Genomic DNA, 20,632 nt, shown 5'->3' with positions numbered 1-20,632 from the left:
ATATAAAGGAGCTAAGGGAATTAAGATGACGAGGAATAACAAGAGGAGTAAGAAAAGAAAGCTTTGTCCTAATTTCCGCGCCTCGATTGATTTTAAGAGGTATTTTTTCGTTCATTCAACAGAGGAATTAAATTCCAAGGCGATTATTCGCCAGGATCAGATTTTTACCAAGACTTTCATACAGTTGGTTGCGCTTTCTTAATGAGAAAATATAGAAATTCAAGGCTGTCGGGCAATCGACTTATTCTTTTTCGTAATAATGCAATAATTCTTTGAATTATAGATACAGATGAGCGTGGCCCTATTGGCTGTTGAATATCATGTGACTTCTTAAACTTTGCTCTCTCCTTTCCCCCCTTAAAAAAAACCCTTTCCTTCGACTGTTGTTCCGGAAAGTTTTGTGCTACTAAACTGTTGATTAAGTATATATATTTAATCCATGTACGTAATTAATAATTAAAATTAGTAAATATTAACGTTTGAATAATCATTAAAATTATTAATATAATATAATGAATATATTTAAATTTTAAATATTATTATATAAATTTATATAAAAAATGTTTATATCATTTGAAATAACGCTTAAATAACAATAACAATCTTCTGCCGCTAAAATAGAAAAAATATATATGAAAAATTGTATATTATTTTGTCTATCAAAATTTTAAACAATAAATAAATATTGTTTTAAAAATCAAATTTCTGTCATTTATTATATGGATAAATTTTGATTAAAATTTTAATTATTTTGTTAGAACAACTTAAAAAAATATTTTTTTTTATTGAAGTTCTAATTAATATTAATAATAATAGCAATTTACGGACAATTAATATATCAAAAATCAAGAGACATTCTTTTAAAAAGTTTGAAAAAGTAGTATTATTAATTGAAAAGATTTCGCATTTATTTATTATTCGTTTTCAATATTTAATTTTGTAAGTGAATAAATTAATATTAATAAGTATTTCTTTTCATATCAAATTTTTTGTTTAAAAAAAAAGCTTTCAGCCATTTTGCTGAATATTGAACGAATAAGGAGAGGTTTATAAATGACGGAGCCACTCAACTACTACTCCTTACCTCACCCCCATGTCACTTAAAAGGCGAAGTTGCGGAAGAGAGTTTAAAGGCCAAAAAGTCAATCTTTGAAGCCACAAATTATTCCTTACTCATGGTAGAGTGTAAGGCAGGATTAAACTTTTTAAACCAAAAATTGGATCTTTAATTCTTTTCTGTAGGTAACTTTTTTAGCCAAATGTTGTTGGCCTGCATGTTTCTCAGAATTTCTGTAGCCTCTTAATATATAATATTAGTTTCACCCTTTCTCATATTGTTTATTATCTTAATTAATTAATTATATAGTGTGACCTCTGTGACAGACTCTTCCAATTCTTAATTTATGCGTTGTTAAAAAATTGTCCTTTGGCCATTATATTCCCTGAAATAATAATATTGAAAAAGGCTCCTCTCGAACAACTTATACCACCTAAACAAAGACTTTCTTAGTTCATAATAAATTAACGGGAGACTCCAGAATTTAGTTGTTGGAAAATTAAATGATTTAGTATATGTTTAAAAATTTCCATTAATTTATAAGCATTCTTTCAGTACTAAATGGTTGCTCTTATAATGTGTTAATTAATTATGTTTAACAAATGTTGTTTTTAGAATTTATTAAGATGGTTTCTTATAATAATTTTTATTGAATGAAAGAAGGAATATTTTTCTATGTACTGTTAAAAAAATTTGTCCATTAGGAAATTAATTTCTATTAATATTTTCTTGTTCTTTGGCAAGAAGAGCCGTGTATATATTTCCAAAGAAGTAGGTGGCATGAGTAAAAGGACACCCGCGACTGGCTCTGCATTGATATATAAATTGTTATAAATATGTTCATATTCACATAGCCATGGATTTAATATACTGTAATTGGCACCGCAGAGAATTTTATTGACTATTGGACTGGAGCCACTTATTATATTAAAATTAAAATTAAAATTAAAATTAAATTTTTGGCAACAAAATGTTAACCCTACAAGAATATATTATATATAAACAAAATTATTTCTTGTCTTCTGTTTTGCATGGATAGTTGTCAGTCCCTGGATTTTGAGGTCATCGCATTCGTTCAAGGAATTATTTTTTCTAACAGCATATTATTATTTTTTTCTCTGCCCAGATGTTTAAGTGCCACCTAGATAGCACATATATACCGTATAAAATAACACCAAAGTTCTCATGCAATTTATTTATTTATTTAAGGTAACTAGAATGAGTCAGTTACCATCTTCAACAAGAGATATATAAATTTAAACTAATATACGTTGACTGGTAATAATTGTATTTGTTTGTTAATTAAAGCAATCGAAACGTGACGCTTGAGATCCTATACAGTTAAAAATATTTGAGTTCATCATTACCACCAGCTATAAATTTTGGTAAAGCGGTAAACGCTCTGTCTTAAAATTATTGGTATTAGAGACAATTTTACGAGTTCGATTCTCGTTGATTGCAATGAGTCTAATAATTGGAGAAAGAGATTGTTAGGGTGTAATAATTGTTTTTGTTTGTCAAAAAAATATTTACTTTAGTTGAATGTTTTTAAAATAATTATTATTTATTCTAATAAAAAGAATTTAAAATTATATAGTCACTGCTATTGAAACTTTGACTAAAAATTATAAAAAAACATGATGTGAATTGACCTATTTTCGTTTTGGTGCTTTGAGAAGTTAAAATATGTTCTTAGGCCAATAACTTAGTTTTTTTTTTTATTTCCAAACATTTTTCACTGAAGTGATTACATGACGTTTAACATATCAACAATATACACTCTCACATTAGCAATGTCTAGTAACATATTAATTATTAACAATGTTCAACGTCATGTTAGCACTAGATAAAAAAGAACAAGAATAAAAGTAAAAAAATAAATCAACTTATTAGACTAAAACAAAATTTTGACTAATTAAAATACAAAAAACATACATGTCAACTTACAAGACGACTTTGCTAATTTTCTATATCTATTTTAGTATTTTTTGAGTTTTCGAAGTTAAATCGGTATCGTTTCTTTACCGAAATAATTTATCCGCCCCTCACAACATTCATCATGACAGGAGCTTTTGCTCGTGGAATTATATTTTTATTAGAGATTACGATGAGTTCTCCTTGAAAAGGAGGTGATCCAAGTTTGTGACGCTGGATTCGACTTCCGATTACAATGTTCGTTGAGAAATAATCGTAATAAAGTAAAGAATATGCATCTTTTACCCAATAACAAAAAATATTAGTCCTGTTGAAAATATTAGTGAAAGTTGAGACCGAATAGAAAAGATAGGGCTAAAAACATTCATAGTTGAAGACGTCATGACGAAATGATCACGGATTCCCCTGCTACATTACAATAACTCCACCTCGTAAGAACTATGAGATCACTCCAAAAGCACCTTCGGTATCCAGGGTATGGGAGTCCACCACCGGAGAGGATTCCTAAGAGGTTAGCCAATGCTTAATTATTTCTTTGCTTCTTATCCGAGAAAAGAAGTTCACGATCTATCCTTGTAAATAAAATACATAAGATGTGTTTGCATTATTGTATACAGAAAATACTAAATAAAATCTTTTAACTTATAATTCTAGAAATTGTTTTTCAATTACGTTCTTGTTGTATTTTTTAAAAATTCCGGTCTAGATGTACCCTTTTTTTTATCTATATATTCGAGGCCATTTATTTTGCAAAGAGACGTATACGTACCTCTGTATCTATATATTTATTTATTATTATTAATATTAAAATTAATTTTGAATGAAGTACCGCTTTAATTTTGGTCCCCTCCTATTCGGACTAGTTCACTTATGAATTATAATTTCTAACCAGCCAACTCTGGCTTATAACCGGCCTAGATGATGTATACTATTTCCCGAGATTAAGAATATTTACCATCAATATATAATTTTAATTAAAATAAAAATATATTTTATGCGAATATAGAAACGATACGTGCTAATTATATTATAGTAGAATTTTAGGTACCTTTATCGTTAAAATTATTGTATTTGTATTTTTTTTTTTTCAAATTTCATTCTTATGTATATCTTTCGATTATGTACAAATTGATGTTATTATAGGATATTATAAGATCAAACATTATCTGATTTACAAAAAGTTATAATTAGTGATAACAATATAAACTTCAATATTTTAACTCGTACAACTCTAGCATCACGTATTGACAGCTCTCCTAACATTAATAATTATTATACTTCAACAATCTTCATATATCCTAATAAATACATTTTTTTGTAATCCATGAGAACCGAACATGTACATGACATTTATCTCTTATACCAATTAGATGATCTAGTGTTTACCGAAGTTTTACCAAAATTTATAACTAGTGATAATTATGTAATTCTAATATTTTAAATCATATGACAATCCAAGTGTCATGTGTCAATCATTTTTCTGGTAGAGACGATTATCATCCCCAACATTTTATACTATATATACTTAAATAGTATGTCCAAATAAAAACAAAAGATCACTTCAATTTTTTTTTTTTTTGAGAGACACTTAAATTTGATTTGGAACAAATTTAAAAGATAAGGGATTACGATTAGTCTCCCTTTAATGTTTTTTAAAGTCCATTAGTTATTTGAATACAAGAAGGGAGAATGTTAAAATAAAAGGTTGATACATAGTATATACAAGCATTTCTTTTAATTAGTGTGTATTTGCTTTTTTATAATTATACATTCAATTATTTTGGATTAAATGTGAAGAAAGCGTCTCATTTTCACAAATATCTAAGAGTATGTATATAGTAAAACAGTTTAACATATTTTTATTCGTTAGATGAATCAATCATATTCATATTTACAATAAAAATTAACATTTTTTAAATGAAAAATAATATATTTTTATAGACAACCTAAATAAAATATTTATTTCACATATCTTTATTCGTGGATTAAATCTACAAAGGATCATATTTTCTTTGCTGAAAATCAACTCAAAAATCCAGATATTAATGTAATCTTTAAAAGTTGGTTTGTCATACCAAAATCATATTTATATTTATAATAAAAATTAATATTTTTTATATAAAAAATTTTTATAAACTACTCAAATAAAATGTTTATCTTAATCATCTGTAGTACGTGAATTTACAGATTGCTTGTTAGAATTTAAAATTTCAATAGTCAGACAATCATTGTCTTTGAATGAAATTATTAGTAAATTATTTTTGTTGACCGTGGGAACAGGCATCCCAGTCAAACAATTGATAAAATATACTTAATTATCTCTATTTTTATAGGGTAGAGATAAGGAAATCTCTATTAAATAGTTAGTCTAGGCCTTGTAATTGACTCGTCACAAGTCTATATATGTAATTACCAAGCTATGCTTCTATGTACACATTTGTTGAAGCAATAGAAAAATAGTTTATTTTTATTTTTTTTAAATAATTATTTTATATTATATCATATATTATACACATGTAAATATTTAATTATAAAAAATATGTTTCAAAAAATTATAAAACACCTGTAAATTAAAGTTATATGAAAAATATACGTAACTAATACATTAGTAAAGAAAACTCAAAAAAAATATCTTTGCTTTTTAAATTTCATATCCTCTCTTGGATAAAAAAATAAATAAAAATAATAATAACACCATCTTCTATGATATAATAAACACTGACTGCTAACACGTTCGCGTTGTGTGAATATAATATTTATATATATAATATATAATTTAATTCGAATAAAAGGAAAATAATATAAATATAAAATACTATAGCTATATTAAATATTAAATAATGTTTATTTTTTGTTAGTTGATTAAAAAATTAGAAATAAAAAAGGTTTGAAGAGAGAAAATTAAGGAGAGTAAAAGTGGCGGAAATTATCGGGTATTAATGAAATTCTTAAAAAAGGGTTCATTTAGCTTTAATCAATTGTATGTATACCTTGAAAATTGTTATTTCCGATATAAGGAATAATTCGAATTCATGTTATTTTACAAATTAACTGTTCTTCCCCTTTCATCTATTATAAATATTTTAAAAAAATCACATTTGATCTCAACCGTGTTATTTCTTTTTTGGGAAAATTGTATTTTTGAATTTTGATCATGTAATTTTGTCAATTTGCAGTTTTGGTAATACATGTTATTATATTTCAGTTTTAGTCATGGATCTTTCGGTTTTTGACGATTTTAATCATTTTTCATCTAGAGTGCTCATGTTACTACACACGTCAGTGCTGCAGTTTGATCATAAAAATTTTGAATACTACTATATATTCCTGAGAGAAAATTATAGTTGTGGGTATGTGATTCTCTCATTTTTCGTTTTTGGTCATACTAACAATAAATTTATATTTTTAGTCATGTAACTTGCATTTTTTTCATTTTGGTATTGTTAACAGTCATGTAATTTGCATATTTTTTTAAAAAAATTTGGTCATATTAACGGTGAATTTGCATTTTTAGTCATATAACTTGCATGTTATTTTGTCTTTTTTTTTTTTTTTTTTTTTTTTTTTTACCGAAGTTCGTCGTGTCTGCAAAAAAAAATTTATGTCGAAGACATAGAAGCTTACATATATTTTTGGAATGAAACTTGCTTGTTTCGTGATTTTTTAGAATACCATTTGGAAAAAAACACGACGTACTTTGATAAAATATAACAAATTTGGTCTCAAGGTAAGGAATAACTAGTTACGCCAAAATATGCATGCGGTCAATAATGCCAAAACCCACCCTATAACCTAAGCCAATTCGTGAGGTTTATTAAATCCATCGGACAAAAAATGAAAAAAATGCTATGAACAAAAATACAAATTCGTCGTTAACATAACAAAATAAAAATAAAAAATTGCAAGTTATGATACTTAAATTTCATGGTGTTAACAGATATATCAATATTTTTGAGTAATTAACGTTTTAGATAACTTATTTTTAACTTGAAACTACTAACGAATTTATCAAAAAAAAAAAAAAAAGATATCATTGTCAATTTTTTAGTATAAAACTTAAAAACGAGATGTGTGTAACAAAAAATAACTGTCCATCTATGAAATGACAAATATGTAACAGATTACGGCCCAAATAAAAACCTGTTTAGCCCAAATAGCTTTACCCAAGCCCAACATATTTCATTTATCTGAAGTTAAAGCGATCCAGTATAATTAATTAAACCATCAAAATGTAAATCAACAACTTGTTGATTTTGTTGAGTACACTCTCGAATCGACGATAGGAATTGTTTCATTTGGATTGTTGCATTTTTGAAATAGAAGAGATTTAAACTAATTAGTTTATTTGAGCTTATGGAATTGACAATTGTTTTCGAGTCCTAAATAGTCATTATTTTTTTTAATCATGGTAATGAGTTTCAAATTTATCCCGACACGAAGAAATTTCAATTCTTTTTTCAAATATTTCTTCAAATCTAAATTATTTATTCCTCGCACAATCTCAAGGATTGAGTTTGATTTGCAGTAATATCAAGATATTTGAACGCATGAACAAAGATTGAATTGAGATCGAGTTCAAGTTAAAAAAACATGTATATAAATGAAAAGGTCGGAAAATGAAATGACCGATTTGTTGGTTAATATTTTATATATTTCTAAATACAATAACAATATAAAATAATAAGTTTATTAATATTATAAATAAATAAATAAATATTATATCTTAAAGTCATAATGATTTAATTTAAGGAAAAGGCCAAATTAATGATGGAGGATAACAGGCATGCACGAAGCAGAGAAAGAGTGGGACCCAGTCAATGAATGTTAAGGAGCGCCCGCTTACTACGGATCGGAGGCCTCGCGCCACCCCATTTCAAGAACTGCCGCAGCACATCTCGCCGGCGGCGTACCGTTGCCAAATCCTCGTTTCCCCGACTTGGGTCGTTATTAAGATATTAATTTAGTATGTCTTAGAAATATTTTTCCTTATTTTTGTCAAAACAAAACTAGCGATCTTTGTTTATGCGCCGTAAAAAAATAATTGAAAAAATAAATAAATAAAAAACAGGAAAGAGAGGGAGGGGAGAGAGAGAGAGAGGCCTCCGAGAGTTTTTTCCCCCCTCTTTCCCTTCTTTCAGAGAAAGATGGTCGATGAGAGTTTCAACCTCTGAGATCATCCTGAAAGGGCATTCAAAATATTCTCATACGAATTCTTCTGCATTTAATCGATTTATTAATTGTTCATTTATCTGTTAACCGTTTCCAAGCTACCATTTTGAATCCCAAAGAACAAATTTTTCATATATTTTTCAATATTATCACCGCCATTTGTCTCCCTTTTTTCTGCCTTCTGCATTTTTTTGGAAACAATCCGTCTAACTGTATCATAATTTACTGCCCTTTTGTCCCTTCTTATAATATCGGTGAGTGTTTACCTTGCATTGCTTTACGTTTGCATGCCTTTTTGCTTTATCAAGAGATTGCTTATTCCAAAGGTTATTCTTTTCTGGCTCTTATTTACTTTTTCACTTTAAGCCTTCGTTGCCTTTTGTTATTCTGCAGAGGGTTGTGGAATGCTCTTGTTGTTGTGCCATTTCACCCCGTTCAAGAACCAACATTTCGTAATTTGTGACAGTTTTTTAATTTTTTAATCATTGGAATTCTTCAGCTGAAATTTGAATCTTGGGGATACTTCGTTCGGGCAGGTTCTGCAATTCTTCATGAAAGCGGAAGTGCTTTAGCGTAAATTACAAGATAGTTGAAGATGAGAGACCCCAATTCGGTTGATTGGTTCAAGAGGGCTGATATAGATTCTTTTATTTGTTATATTTTTTATGTCTGCTAGGGAATCTGTGTACATACGATTTTCTGTGCTGTGTTGTTGGTAGTTTGTCCAATTAATCGTATGTTGCTCGGAGAGTTATTTGCACAACAAAGCTGGCGATTTTGTGTCGCATCTTGTCTAGAGTCCTGGCAGCTGGTGTAAATCCAAACCGCTTCCGCCACTGTGACGAATCCGTCAACCGGCTATGGGTGTTAGTTGGACTGTTTATGGGAGTCATTTGACATCGTTAGCGTTGCTTGTTCTTCTTTTGGAAATTCCTGGATGTTGGTCCCTCAATTCTGAAGGTAGTAAGGGATTATTCATATTGAAGTCAAAAGTAATAGCTGGTTTTGGGTTCGTTGCTTTATTTGACTTTGTTAACTCGGTAAACGTGAATTCAGGATTAGCATTGTTGCAATTCCGAGCAAAGGTAGAGTTTGACCCTTTTGGTGTTTTAACAAATTGGAATCCTGATGACTGTGACCCGTGCATGTGGTCAGGTGTTCATTGTCTCGATGGGAAAGTGTTTGCTCTGTGAGTCATTAATGTACTCTAAACTTTCATGATAATTTAGTGCATGTCTAAGGGAATGTAGTCACATTATGATGAATTTTTTTAATTTTGATTGAAGTTCTTGTGTGTTCTTTAATTCATTAAGATTAGTTGTTTCATAGAGATCTCAATGGGCATGACTTGGAGGGCATATTAGCACCAGAGCTTGGAAGTCTTACTCATTTAAGATTTCTGTGAGTTTTGACTTCGTTTCTATACTGTTATTTGAATCTTTGAGTTCATATCTGCATATGTGCGTACTATGGAGACTTCATTTAAACTCTATTGCTTCTTACGCACCAAGTTACGTGTTAACTTGGCAGTTTTTAATCTTGAAATTACCATGTTACTATGATTTTAGTAGATCAATATGATGTTCATCACATTTCTATATTTTTTTGCTTTCGAACTCTGTGAATGAGTATCCTTGCTTATTCTCTTCCAACTGTGTCACAAGTGGCCTATCCAAGAACCGTTTCTCTGGCACGATCCCGCATCAGTTTGGAAGGATTATGAATCTCGAAATTTTAGACTTGAGGCATAATAACTTGACTGGAACCATTCCTGCAGAATTAGGAGGGTTGCATTCACTAAGAAGCTTGTAAGTATAATCTTTTGATTTCATTTCATGTTCGACTTCCTCAATATAATAACTTCTCTCAAGTTTTCAACAAACTTTAATTCATTGTTCTAGGTTGCTATGTGATAATAAACTTGAAGGATGCATTCCTGTGGAGATTGGGAAGCTTAGTTTGCTCACTGATGTACAATTTGACGAAAATCTTACATTCGCTGCTTCTGGAATTGGATGTCTTAACAGAAAAATCGGGCTTTGGTGAGATATTTACGTCAACATTGTCATGCTAATATATCTTTAGCATTAATCATGTGATATATTGTCCCCTGTTTTTGAACTGTATTTCTGTTGTATAAATAGAGTGGTAATTATCATTGTACTTTTAACTCGTATTTGATTGCAGTTCTATTTATGGATCTCATTCTTTTGAATGTTTTCTTGATAACATTAATATTGATCAGCATGTGGCAGAGTGTTTCAAAACACTTGCATGAATCAGATTCCTTCCAGCTACAAATTAAAGGGACCATTATACGTTACCCCAATCAGTTCCCATTGTAAGCAGCGTTCATTATGCTAATTTTTCCTTTTTTCTGCATCTTATTAACGGAGAACTATTGCCATTTATCAAGGTTCAAGTTCGGAAGTGAGCGACTCTATCATGCTGATGACAATTGTGATTATCTAACAAGTGAGCAACATAGTCATTTTTCTTACTCGGCATTGGCAATTCCCCAGTGAAACTTGTTTGTATTTGTTTTTTTGTTTTCTAGGTTCATATAAGTCAGGTATTGTCCATAATATCAAGAACCAGGTAAATACTGTACGTCGAAAACTGGCCGAACAGCCAAGTAATCTTGCTGCCATTCCACCCAATGTTGGAATGCCAGCCTTGTCGAATCCAAACATTACTCTTCCGAGCAGAAGTAGTGGCTCGTTTCCAGCTATTCCAAATAGGAAGAAACTTTCTCCTCCTCCCATATCCTCACCCACAGCACATCAAGAACATGAACCGACTGACCCGACTAATTCTAGTGCTGTTAGTCAACCAACCAACAAAAAGTCTTCGACTGATGGAAAATCCGAGACTTCATTTAAGCTTCTGCTTGGAATTTTGTGCGCTGTTTTTTTACTCGTAGTGGTTGTGGCCTTATTTTTCATCTGCAAAAGCAGAGCAGCGAGAAATATTGGTCCTTGGAAGACTGGATTGAGTGGGCAATTGCAGAAAGCATTCATTACAGGTATGCTTATCCTGTTAGATCCGTTGACTTTAAGATTCTCTACTATTCTATGTATGCTTTGTAACTGCTTGTTGAATTATTCGATTCTATGAGCAGCAATTTTCGTAAATAATTTCAATTTTCCAAGAAGTCATAAATCTGCTTTCATACACTTGTATGCTAGAAAATATTTTGACATTAATTGGAAGAAAAACATGTCATACTGTTGGAACTGAGTGGTAGAAAAGCAGCACTATTCAAAAAATAGCTCGATGGCGCTTGATGCTGGACTTAACAATCCATGGAACAAGAATTGCAAATTAACCAGTTGGATGTTGGAAGTAACAACCATTGTTAAAAATACATTATTTGTATTAACTTTAATGTGTATTGAAGTGACTTTTCTTCGTTTTTAGGGGTCCCTAAGCTGAACAGAGCTGAGCTTGAAACTGCATGTGAAGATTTCAGCAACATTATAAGTACTTATGAAGGCAGCGCGATTGTGTATAAGGGAACACTCTCCAGCGGGGTGGAAATTGCTGTTGTTTCAACTGTTATACAATCTTTAAAAGACTGGTCGAAGCTTTCAGAATTGGCATTCAGAAAGAAGGTTAATCGACATTTTATTGCTTATTAATTGTGACTATCATCTTCAATTCATTATTGTCCTAAATTAATAGGATTTTTTTTTTTGCCGTGACTACAAGATCGATAGCTTGTCACGAGTGAACCACAAGAATTTCGTTAATCTAATCGGATATTGTGAGGAGGATGAACCCTTTACTAGAATGATGGTGTTTGAATACGCTCCAAATGGCACGCTTTTCGAGCATCTGCATGGTAATACAAGTATAGTCTTTCTACATATGTATTTGCATTATTACTAAGTTCTGAATTTGTACCTTCCTTAATCAGTTGAAGAAGTAGAACACCTCGACTGGAATACGAGGATGCGAGTAATCATGGGGACTGCATATTGCCTTCAGTACATGCACGACCTCAAACCACCAATAGCGCATTGCAACTTGAATTCGAGTGAAATACTTTTGACAGATGATTATGCAGCTAAAGTATGTTTCATTCTCTTCAAATCATCATGAATTATTCTCGAGATAGCACAAACAAGCAGCACATCAAGGATATGTGAAACCGATTCTTTTCTTAACCAAAAAAGAAAATCTAATTGTTGCAGATTGGCGATACCAGTTTCTGGGCAGAACTTGTAGCCAAGTCGATGAACCATGCAGAAAATGAAATGGAGCATTCCCAGCTGCCACCACCTGCCGATGTGGGAACAAACATCCACAGTTTTGGAATCTTATTACTGGAAATAATCTCTGGGAAGCTTCCTCACTCTGAGGAGCAAAGACATCTTGAAAACTGGGTTAGTATCTATATAATTCTGTTAGTGTCTCTTCTCCAACTCCATGCAGATCTAGAGACTCCCCAGAATCATCCCCTCCACTAATTTCGAACCGCGTTCCTGCATATATCTCTTCCCATGTACTGTTTTGTTGATTTTGAATATCATTGTAAACATATTGTTAACGTAGTTCAGCAATGAATTGAAGGTCCACATCTACAATGCAGTGTCTTCCTACAGGGCTAAAACTATGTTAATCTTTCTAGGTTCAGATTACAAACAATCTCAACCCTTTTATATAGATGAAAATATCCAGAGACTAAAATAGTAGGAATATATTTCCTAAAATTAAATCTTGATTAAATGATATTAAATATAAATCATAATTCTTATGATTTTAAATCTGATCACTTATGTTTTTATAATTCTATAACTTCAAGATTTTGCATAAAAATGTTTTCAGGCCGCTCAATACTTGAACGACAAGAAAACAATCAGCTACTTGATCGATCCAACACTGAAGGCATTCAAAGATGAGGAGCTCGATGTCGTATGTGAAGTGATACAAAGCTGCATCCAACAAGATTCGAGGAAACGACCTTGTATGAAAGAACTAATTCAGAAACTGCGGCAAGCCATCGATGTATCACCTGAAGCAGCAACTCCAAGGCTTTCTCCTCTTTGGTGGGCTGAACTTGAGATTTTATCTGCAGAAGCTGCTTGATTTTATGCATATATGGATTATTTTAATTTACAACATTCATTTGTGTGTGTGTGTGTGTGTGTGTGTGTGTGTACAATTTATAGCGTCTCCTCTCCTCTCTCGGTTGCTTCAGATAAGGGGTTTGGTAAAGAGCTGTAACTATAATGTCTCATTCCTTACAACATTCTTTGTGATTCGTATTATTTTTTCTTCGACAGAAATGGCTATAATTGTTCGTTTATACTGTTTCTTTGGCATCTTCATAGTTTTTATCCAGGCACTGTAATATTGTGCATTCAAATTGTGTTATCAACTCAAAAATATTTTGTAATATTTTACGAGAGATTATTTGACGAGAATTTTTTGTGGATATTTTTGTTATTTAAAGAATCAATTAAAATTGTGATTTAAATTACTTAAATTTGTACATTTATCGTAGTCATGAATATATAGGATGGAGAATTGTGCAATAAGCTCGAGAAAAATATTATAATGAAAGTAGACTTGTCAGAATGTAAATGCTTATTTTTGGAAAATCCGAAGTCTAATTCGAATGAACTGACGTACAAATTTCCGATCGAATAACAGGTTTGAATATATTATTTATATTATTATTTGTTCTTCTAGATATAATTTGATACATATGATAGGATAAACATGTGATATATAATATAAAGATAAATTAAGGATAAATAAGATATATGATATTATATTTAATGTTTGGTATAATTTTAATAAGAGTAATTAAATTTATATATTAGATTGTAATGACAAAATTAACCTTATCATAATAAATTTTATAATTTCAAAGTTGTTGTTTGAGTTCATATTTTTTATCTGTTCATGCGCCGACAGTGCTTGCATGATTTATTTATTTTTACCTAATTTTATATATTATATAATATGATAATTGAGCTCTTGCTTTTGTGAGTCAAGTCAAATATCAATTTTTAAGGTTAATCGAGTGATATTTTTTATTGAGATTTATAAAATTCATTTATATAATTATCTCGAGTCATTTATATAAATATCATATTATATAATATATATATATATATAAATATAAATAAATAAAAATATTTATTTGATGAGGCGAATAAATAAAAATATTTATTTGATGAGGCGGTGAAATGAGAGAACGATAAGGTTTAGGATTTTTATATATTGACAGCAATTAAGTCATTTGTGGTTTTTTATCATTAAATTAAAAGTATCACATCTCATAAAAAGAATATTTTATCTTTGTATAAAATTATTTATCACAAGCCCATGGTATTATCATGGATTTTCTAAAAAGATACCAAAAGTGGGATAAGAAAGATTATTTATCAATCCCTATCTTATCCATTATACCAAACTATACCCTAAAGTATTAATTAAACTTGACTCATGGAGAATAATGGAATTTTGGTATGTCAAGATCACACCACTAAATTTATATGGTCATCTTATTTCAACTAAACTAACGCAAATATTAACAAAAAGATGACTAACAATGATTTTAAAAAAAAAATTTCTTATCTCACGAATCTAGTTGAAAAACTGAATATAAGTTTCAAAAATCACCTTTCCAAAAACAAAAACAAAAACAAAAATAAAAAAATTAATAATATATGTATCACGTGTGGTAAAAAAAAAATATTTATCTCAAATTACAAAATTTCTTTTTTTTATTTAATAATTATGAGTAGATATCTTATAAGAAGTCTCACGAATTTATATCCGTGAGACTAATCGATTTGATCCATTATTACTATGAAAAATAATATTTTTGATATAAAAGACAATATTTTTTCGTGAATTGATTCTGATTAGATCCGTCTCATAAAAATAATCTTTAAAACAACCTCACAAATTTTTTTTGGGTAATGATTTCATAAAAATTTATGTTAGTAAAGTTATGACTTATCACATATAAATAAGATTTCATTCATATTTCAAAATTAATATAGACTTTTGAACTTGTAGGGTTGTTTTATAAAAAATTATAAATTTAAATAATGATATAACTCAAATAAATTAAATATTACAATAATTTAAACACTACGTTTTGATTGTTCTAACCAATACAATCCAACAAAACTTTTATAAGAAATTTTTAAAAAAATATGATATTAGTTTTTATTTGAAAAAATGTAAATAGAAATAAAGAGAAATTTATTAAATTTAAAAATTCTAAAGAGGTGGATAAGATACAATTATAATTGTAATCATAAATTTATTGAAATAGGTTCTTAAGATTTTTATTTTATATTGTTTCAAAAAATATATTTTTTTTACTTACTGTAAGTTGAGGAAGATTTTGATAGTTCACAAGTTGGTCTAGACCGACCGGTCGAGGAACAATTATACGTTCTCCTCAACATTTTCTCGATTCTTAATATATATATTACGTGAAAATGCATCTACTGACACTTAATTATAAAGAAAACAAAATTTATAATATATATTTGAAGTCATGTCCATTTATTTATTTTATTTTTTTAGAGTACGACGTGTCGATTTAGCCTATCATTGCTTCAGTAAACTCTTCTTCTTCAATCCCCATTTTCTGGTCTGGATCTGGAGCATGGACATAGCAGACAAGAAATCTACACACTGCCTCGGAGTCAATACTTCCAAAACCCCTTTCAATGTCTTCAGCCTCGCGGAATCCGCCATTTTCATCACCTTCTCCAGCCCCGCCAGCATCCCTTTCAGCGCCACCTCCACCAACTCGTTCACCTTTGTCACTGCCTCCGGACTACCGTTCTTCTTGGCCTGAATCTCCAGCTTCACCAGCTCCACCATCTTCCTGTCCGCCACGGACACCTGCTGCCTCTCCATCTCACTCTCCACCCTCTCTTCCTCCAACCCGATCTTAACCCTCAAAGCCTCGATTTTCTTCACCTGCTCCTCCGTCATCCCACGTAAACTCCCTCCAGACTGCTGCTCCGCCTTACTTAGTGTGTCAACTAAACGAAAAGCCATGGAGGGCTTCCACCCGGTGATCCATAGATACCCATTCTCGAGTGGGCTCAACCAAACTGAGTGGAAAAAAGCCAATACATCTTCGTCAGCCAGCGCCCACTTTATCATGTAAAGTTCCTTGTGGTGTGACGTAAATTTATTCACTATAGCTTCATATCCTGCTTCCTGATGACAGTCCCTCGAGACCAGAAGAAGAATTTTAAGAAGATCTTCAAGTTGGCTCATCCATTTCTCGTAATAATTTGTGAACCTTTCTGCAACTTGGCTATTCATCTTCTGATAAAGATCACAACGCACGACGTAGACGCAATACGATGCAGCTAGAATGGAAGATATGGAACGTATAACGTTGGAATAAATGTATATCTATACGTACACAAAGGTACCGAGAGTATTTAGGTGAGTTGTTCGGGGACGAGAGTGACCAGATGTAGCGTGGAGGATGAAGCCACGACGCAAATGCGTAGCTTTCATGTCGCGTGGCCTGCTCATGGCTTAAGCTTAGCAATTATTTAAACTTACTTTCACAAATATGAAGGGTTAACATGATTTGCANATAATATTCAAATAAAATTTATATAATGATTATACAAAAAAAACTTATTGAAGAATCATAATGCAATTTAAAATTAGTAGATTTAAATAGGGGTTACAAAATTTAAAAAATTAATGAGATATTATATTTCAATTAAAATAATAAATAATATGTGTTGTATGATTATATAATTTTTTTAAAAAAAATTAATTTGAATTATATTCATAACGCAAATTAAAATTAGTATATTTAAATAGGCAAAAACTTGTGTGAGACGGTCTCACGGGTCTTATTTTGTGAGACTGATATCTTATTTGGGTCATCCATGAAAAAGTATTACTTTTTATTGTGAATATCGGTAGGTTGACCCGTCTCACAAATAAAGATTCGTGAATCCGTCTCACAAGAGACTTACTCATTTAAATAAGAGTTTTACTATAAATAAAAAATAATGAGAAGTTACATTGCAATTTAAAATGATATAATTAAAAAAATCAACAATAATAAGGATATACATTGCAATTTAAAATGATATAATAAAAAAAAATCTAACATGACATCCAATTTTTTTCTCTATCATAGAAATTCTTAATAATAGTAATAAATATAATAATTTGTTATATGGTCAGTTAATATTTTGAAAAGGTTATATTCGTCTGTAAATGTTGTTCGAATTGGTGGATTAGACGAACATTTGCCAAATTATCAGGAATTGGATTATCCCTATCAACAAATTCTCGTGCTAGCTTGACACACAGGACTTACACAATGTAATATACCTAACAACATAGTTTGTAGGATATTAGTTAGTCCGAGAGTTTACCTATTGTACATCAAAATATACTATTACAATATCTCATGCACGTCATTAAAAAAACAGTTCAATTCCATTTAATTAAATAATCTTATAATCATAATAAACATTTTATTGTTTATCAAAAATATCAGTTTTAAAATTCTGATCACGTCACCTGTAATAAATCTTAATAGGATAATTTGTGTTTTATTTTTTATGACAAAATTATCTAAAGACAAAAACTTGTGTGAGACGGTCTCACGGGTCGTATTTGTGAGACGAATCTCTTATTTGGGTCATCCATGAAAAAGTATTACTTTTTATGCTAAGAGTATTACTATTTATTGTGAATATGGGTAGGGTTGACCCGTCTCACAGATTAAGATCCGTGAGATGGTCTCACATGTGACTTACTCTTATCTAAAATAATCGTAATATATATTTTCGCATATTATTACATATCAAATGCACCCAAGGAAATTGGGTATATCCGTTGTCGATCTAATAAAATATACGTATCGTGAGCTTTTTATATGTGGAATGAGATAATCACAACATATAAATGTGTAACATGAGTGATAAATTTATATAATATAAATATATAATTAATATAATGTTTAGGATGTAAATTAAGCATGACATACCCTAATATAAAGAGTGTGATATATTCCAACAAAATAAAATAAAAAGATAGATAGATATTTTTAAAGTGGAATTCGTTTATCAACAACGTAGGTGGCGATGCATGCAACAACATAAGAATTAAGGAACGTGTCATGAGCAGACGAGACTACGTGTTTGTGTTCGTGTTTGCGCTTCGTAACTCGAAACAAAACGATAGCGCATATTTTACACTAAGTTTGTCTCAAATATAATAAATAAAAAGATAAAGATAAGACTCACCTTTTAAATCATCTATATACTAATTGACTTAGCTTTACACAAATCTGATCTCTTATTAATTAAGTTCGCGTTTGGTATTAATTTCTCTCTTCTAATTCTCCTTCCCAATGTTAATATATTCTCGAGACGTGACAAACGATTATTTCAGAGATGAAGTTGACATTGAAATATATAACGAGGAATTATTTGTGCTTGGTGATTTTTATATTTTATTATTGCCCCCAAATGAATAAATAATATCTGTAGTAGATTAATATCTGTATTTTATTAGATTGAAAATTTCATATTTCAAATCTCCAATCTTTTAGTCGACTATCTAATCAAATATAAACTTTTTTTAATTTTTAATTCTCAAATACATAACTTGATATCATTGTTCTATATAGCCTATAGGACTACTAATAACAATTTTGTCCATACAATTTCTTCTCATTTACAGCTCGTTTGTTTGTAAATATTCTCTACAATCGAATATCGTTTTGAATTTTTTTTTATATATATATATATAAATTTGTCCTTTTTTTGTTTTATAAAATTTGTACAATTTTACATATGTTGCAATGTAACTACGATTTCGGTAAATGTTGTACAGTTTGAATACGCATATTTTTGTTTTATTATTTTATTATCATTGTTATTTCAGCTGGCTTGTGTTTAATTCATATATATTAGCCGCCAAGGCATTGCTTGAGCATAATAGTTGTATACATAAAATATTATTTTCTTGTTATAATTTTAAAATAGTATATAAATAATCTAATTTAAATATAGAAATACTTATAAATATATGAAGAATTAAAAGAGAAAATTAGGGATTTCTGTACTCTTCCAGATATTCCATATGTCCTGAAACCTTGCTAGCTATGGTACCCTTTTCCTTCATAAATTTTATTTTGTCATTCTTTCCATGCCGCACACATCTGCTTAATACTTTCTTCGCATTCAGCTTTAGAGAATGATTCCCATTGGTAAGAAATGACACAACTTATTAAATATATCTCTAGTTTGTAATAATAATAAATAAATTTATATAAAAAGTTATATTAAAATATATGTGCGATAAAATGGATCGGGCCAGTGATGTCGTTTGAATTTTAAAGTGTTCACGGTGCACGTGTTGCGTGTTTGGATATTTCTTTATCTTTCGAAAAATATTCTATGTTAATCAATTTTTTATAATTAATTTGATTTTCGTTATAAATTATGGGTAATATTATCATTATGAAATTTTAATTTTAGCTAAAACTGTACAATTAATTTTATTTTTTGTAATTTCATCATATCAATAAAAGGTGGTAGTTAATATATAGTGTGTATATATATAATTGAAAATTGGAAATTGGAAATTGGAATTGCCTCGGCCATGTAATATGACAAATGAAACATCCATTGTGATTACATGATTTTCTTTTCTTTTGAGCTGAGATATTTTGTTAAAATTGGACAGTGAACTCGATGTCTCGTCACAATCCAATTGAAAAAACAAAATCTTGCACGTCGGTTTGAACTTTCAATTATTATAGTTTTCTTTAACTATAAGGCACCGGTTGGTGTCAATAATGATATTCCACGTATTTGTTTATTTTCAGTATTTAGAGCACCCGCGGGTGTTATTATATTTAAATTAAATTTATTATTTCATTCTTTATTATCTCTTACCACCAAGCAAGTCAAGGCTAATTATATTAAAAAATATTTACTCGTTATTAATAAAATTAAATCAAACACATTTTGAAATTTCAAAACCTGCGCTTCTCGAAACTTTCCGAAGCACCAACCTTGGACAAAAAATTTTGTAACACGGTCTCATGGGTCTTATTTTGTGAGACGGATCTTTTATTTGGGTTATCAATAAAAAAATATTACTTTTTATGTTAAGAGTATTATTTTTTATTGTGAATATAGATAGAATTGATCCGTCTCACAGATAAATATTCGTGAGATCGTCTCACACTATACATACCCACAATCTTGCTTTCAAAAGGCAAGTGTGTGACCAATTAAGTTGAAACCGTAACGTATACGGGACCGACTCCCAAATTGACATCGATCAGAATTAAAAATTCATATTCCATGGACCCATATTCATTATAAGAATTGGGGGTCTATTTTTAGGTGTACCCAACTAACTGTCCGCTGCCAATCGACGGGAGAAAAAAAAATCCTAAGAAAGTGGTGGTTCACAATGTACATGCGG

At 30.0% G+C, this 20,632-nt stretch overlaps 2 protein-coding genes across 5 annotated transcripts; one reads left to right on the top strand and one right to left on the bottom strand.

The window, feature by feature from the left end:
• The first annotated feature begins 7,787 nt into the window (after window positions 1-7,787).
• On the top strand, window positions 7,788-13,472 carry LOC140965285 (protein MALE DISCOVERER 2-like). 4 transcript variants are annotated; one of them, XM_073425451.1, is made up of 14 exons: window positions 7,788-8,415; window positions 8,661-9,121; window positions 9,218-9,350; window positions 9,491-9,562; window positions 9,826-9,969; window positions 10,063-10,203; window positions 10,407-10,502; window positions 10,578-10,636; window positions 10,719-11,186; window positions 11,582-11,775; window positions 11,873-12,005; window positions 12,081-12,235; window positions 12,358-12,549; window positions 12,992-13,472. In XM_073425451.1, the coding sequence occupies exons 2-14, from the start codon at window positions 9,022-9,024 to the stop codon at window positions 13,250-13,252; spliced, it is 2,148 nt and encodes a 715-aa protein (XP_073281552.1). In that variant the 5' UTR covers window positions 7,788-8,415; window positions 8,661-9,021; the 3' UTR covers window positions 13,253-13,472. The 4 variants fall into 4 exon arrangements, with proteins under 4 accessions (XP_073281552.1, XP_073281550.1, XP_073281551.1 ...); XM_073425449.1 differs by having other exon boundaries at window positions 8,555-9,121; XM_073425450.1 differs by having other exon boundaries at window positions 7,788-8,487.
• Window positions 13,473-15,712: 2,240 nt separating this feature from the next.
• Window positions 15,713-16,745, bottom strand: LOC140965073 (protein DOG1-like 4). Its single transcript, XM_073425124.1, has one exon. It carries the CDS (start codon window positions 16,472-16,474, stop codon window positions 15,743-15,745), a length of 732 nt encoding a protein of 243 aa, XP_073281225.1. The 5' UTR covers window positions 16,475-16,745; the 3' UTR covers window positions 15,713-15,742.
• Window positions 16,746-20,632: the final 3,887 nt, after the last annotated feature.

The sequence above is a fragment of the Primulina huaijiensis genome, chromosome 18 (assembly GCF_012295235.1).
Source record: "Primulina huaijiensis isolate GDHJ02 chromosome 18, ASM1229523v2, whole genome shotgun sequence".
Lineage (NCBI taxonomy): Eukaryota > Viridiplantae > Streptophyta > Magnoliopsida > Lamiales > Gesneriaceae > Primulina > Primulina huaijiensis.
Note: the sequence above shows the minus strand (reverse complement) of the source record. Positions and strands in the feature narration are given on the sequence as shown.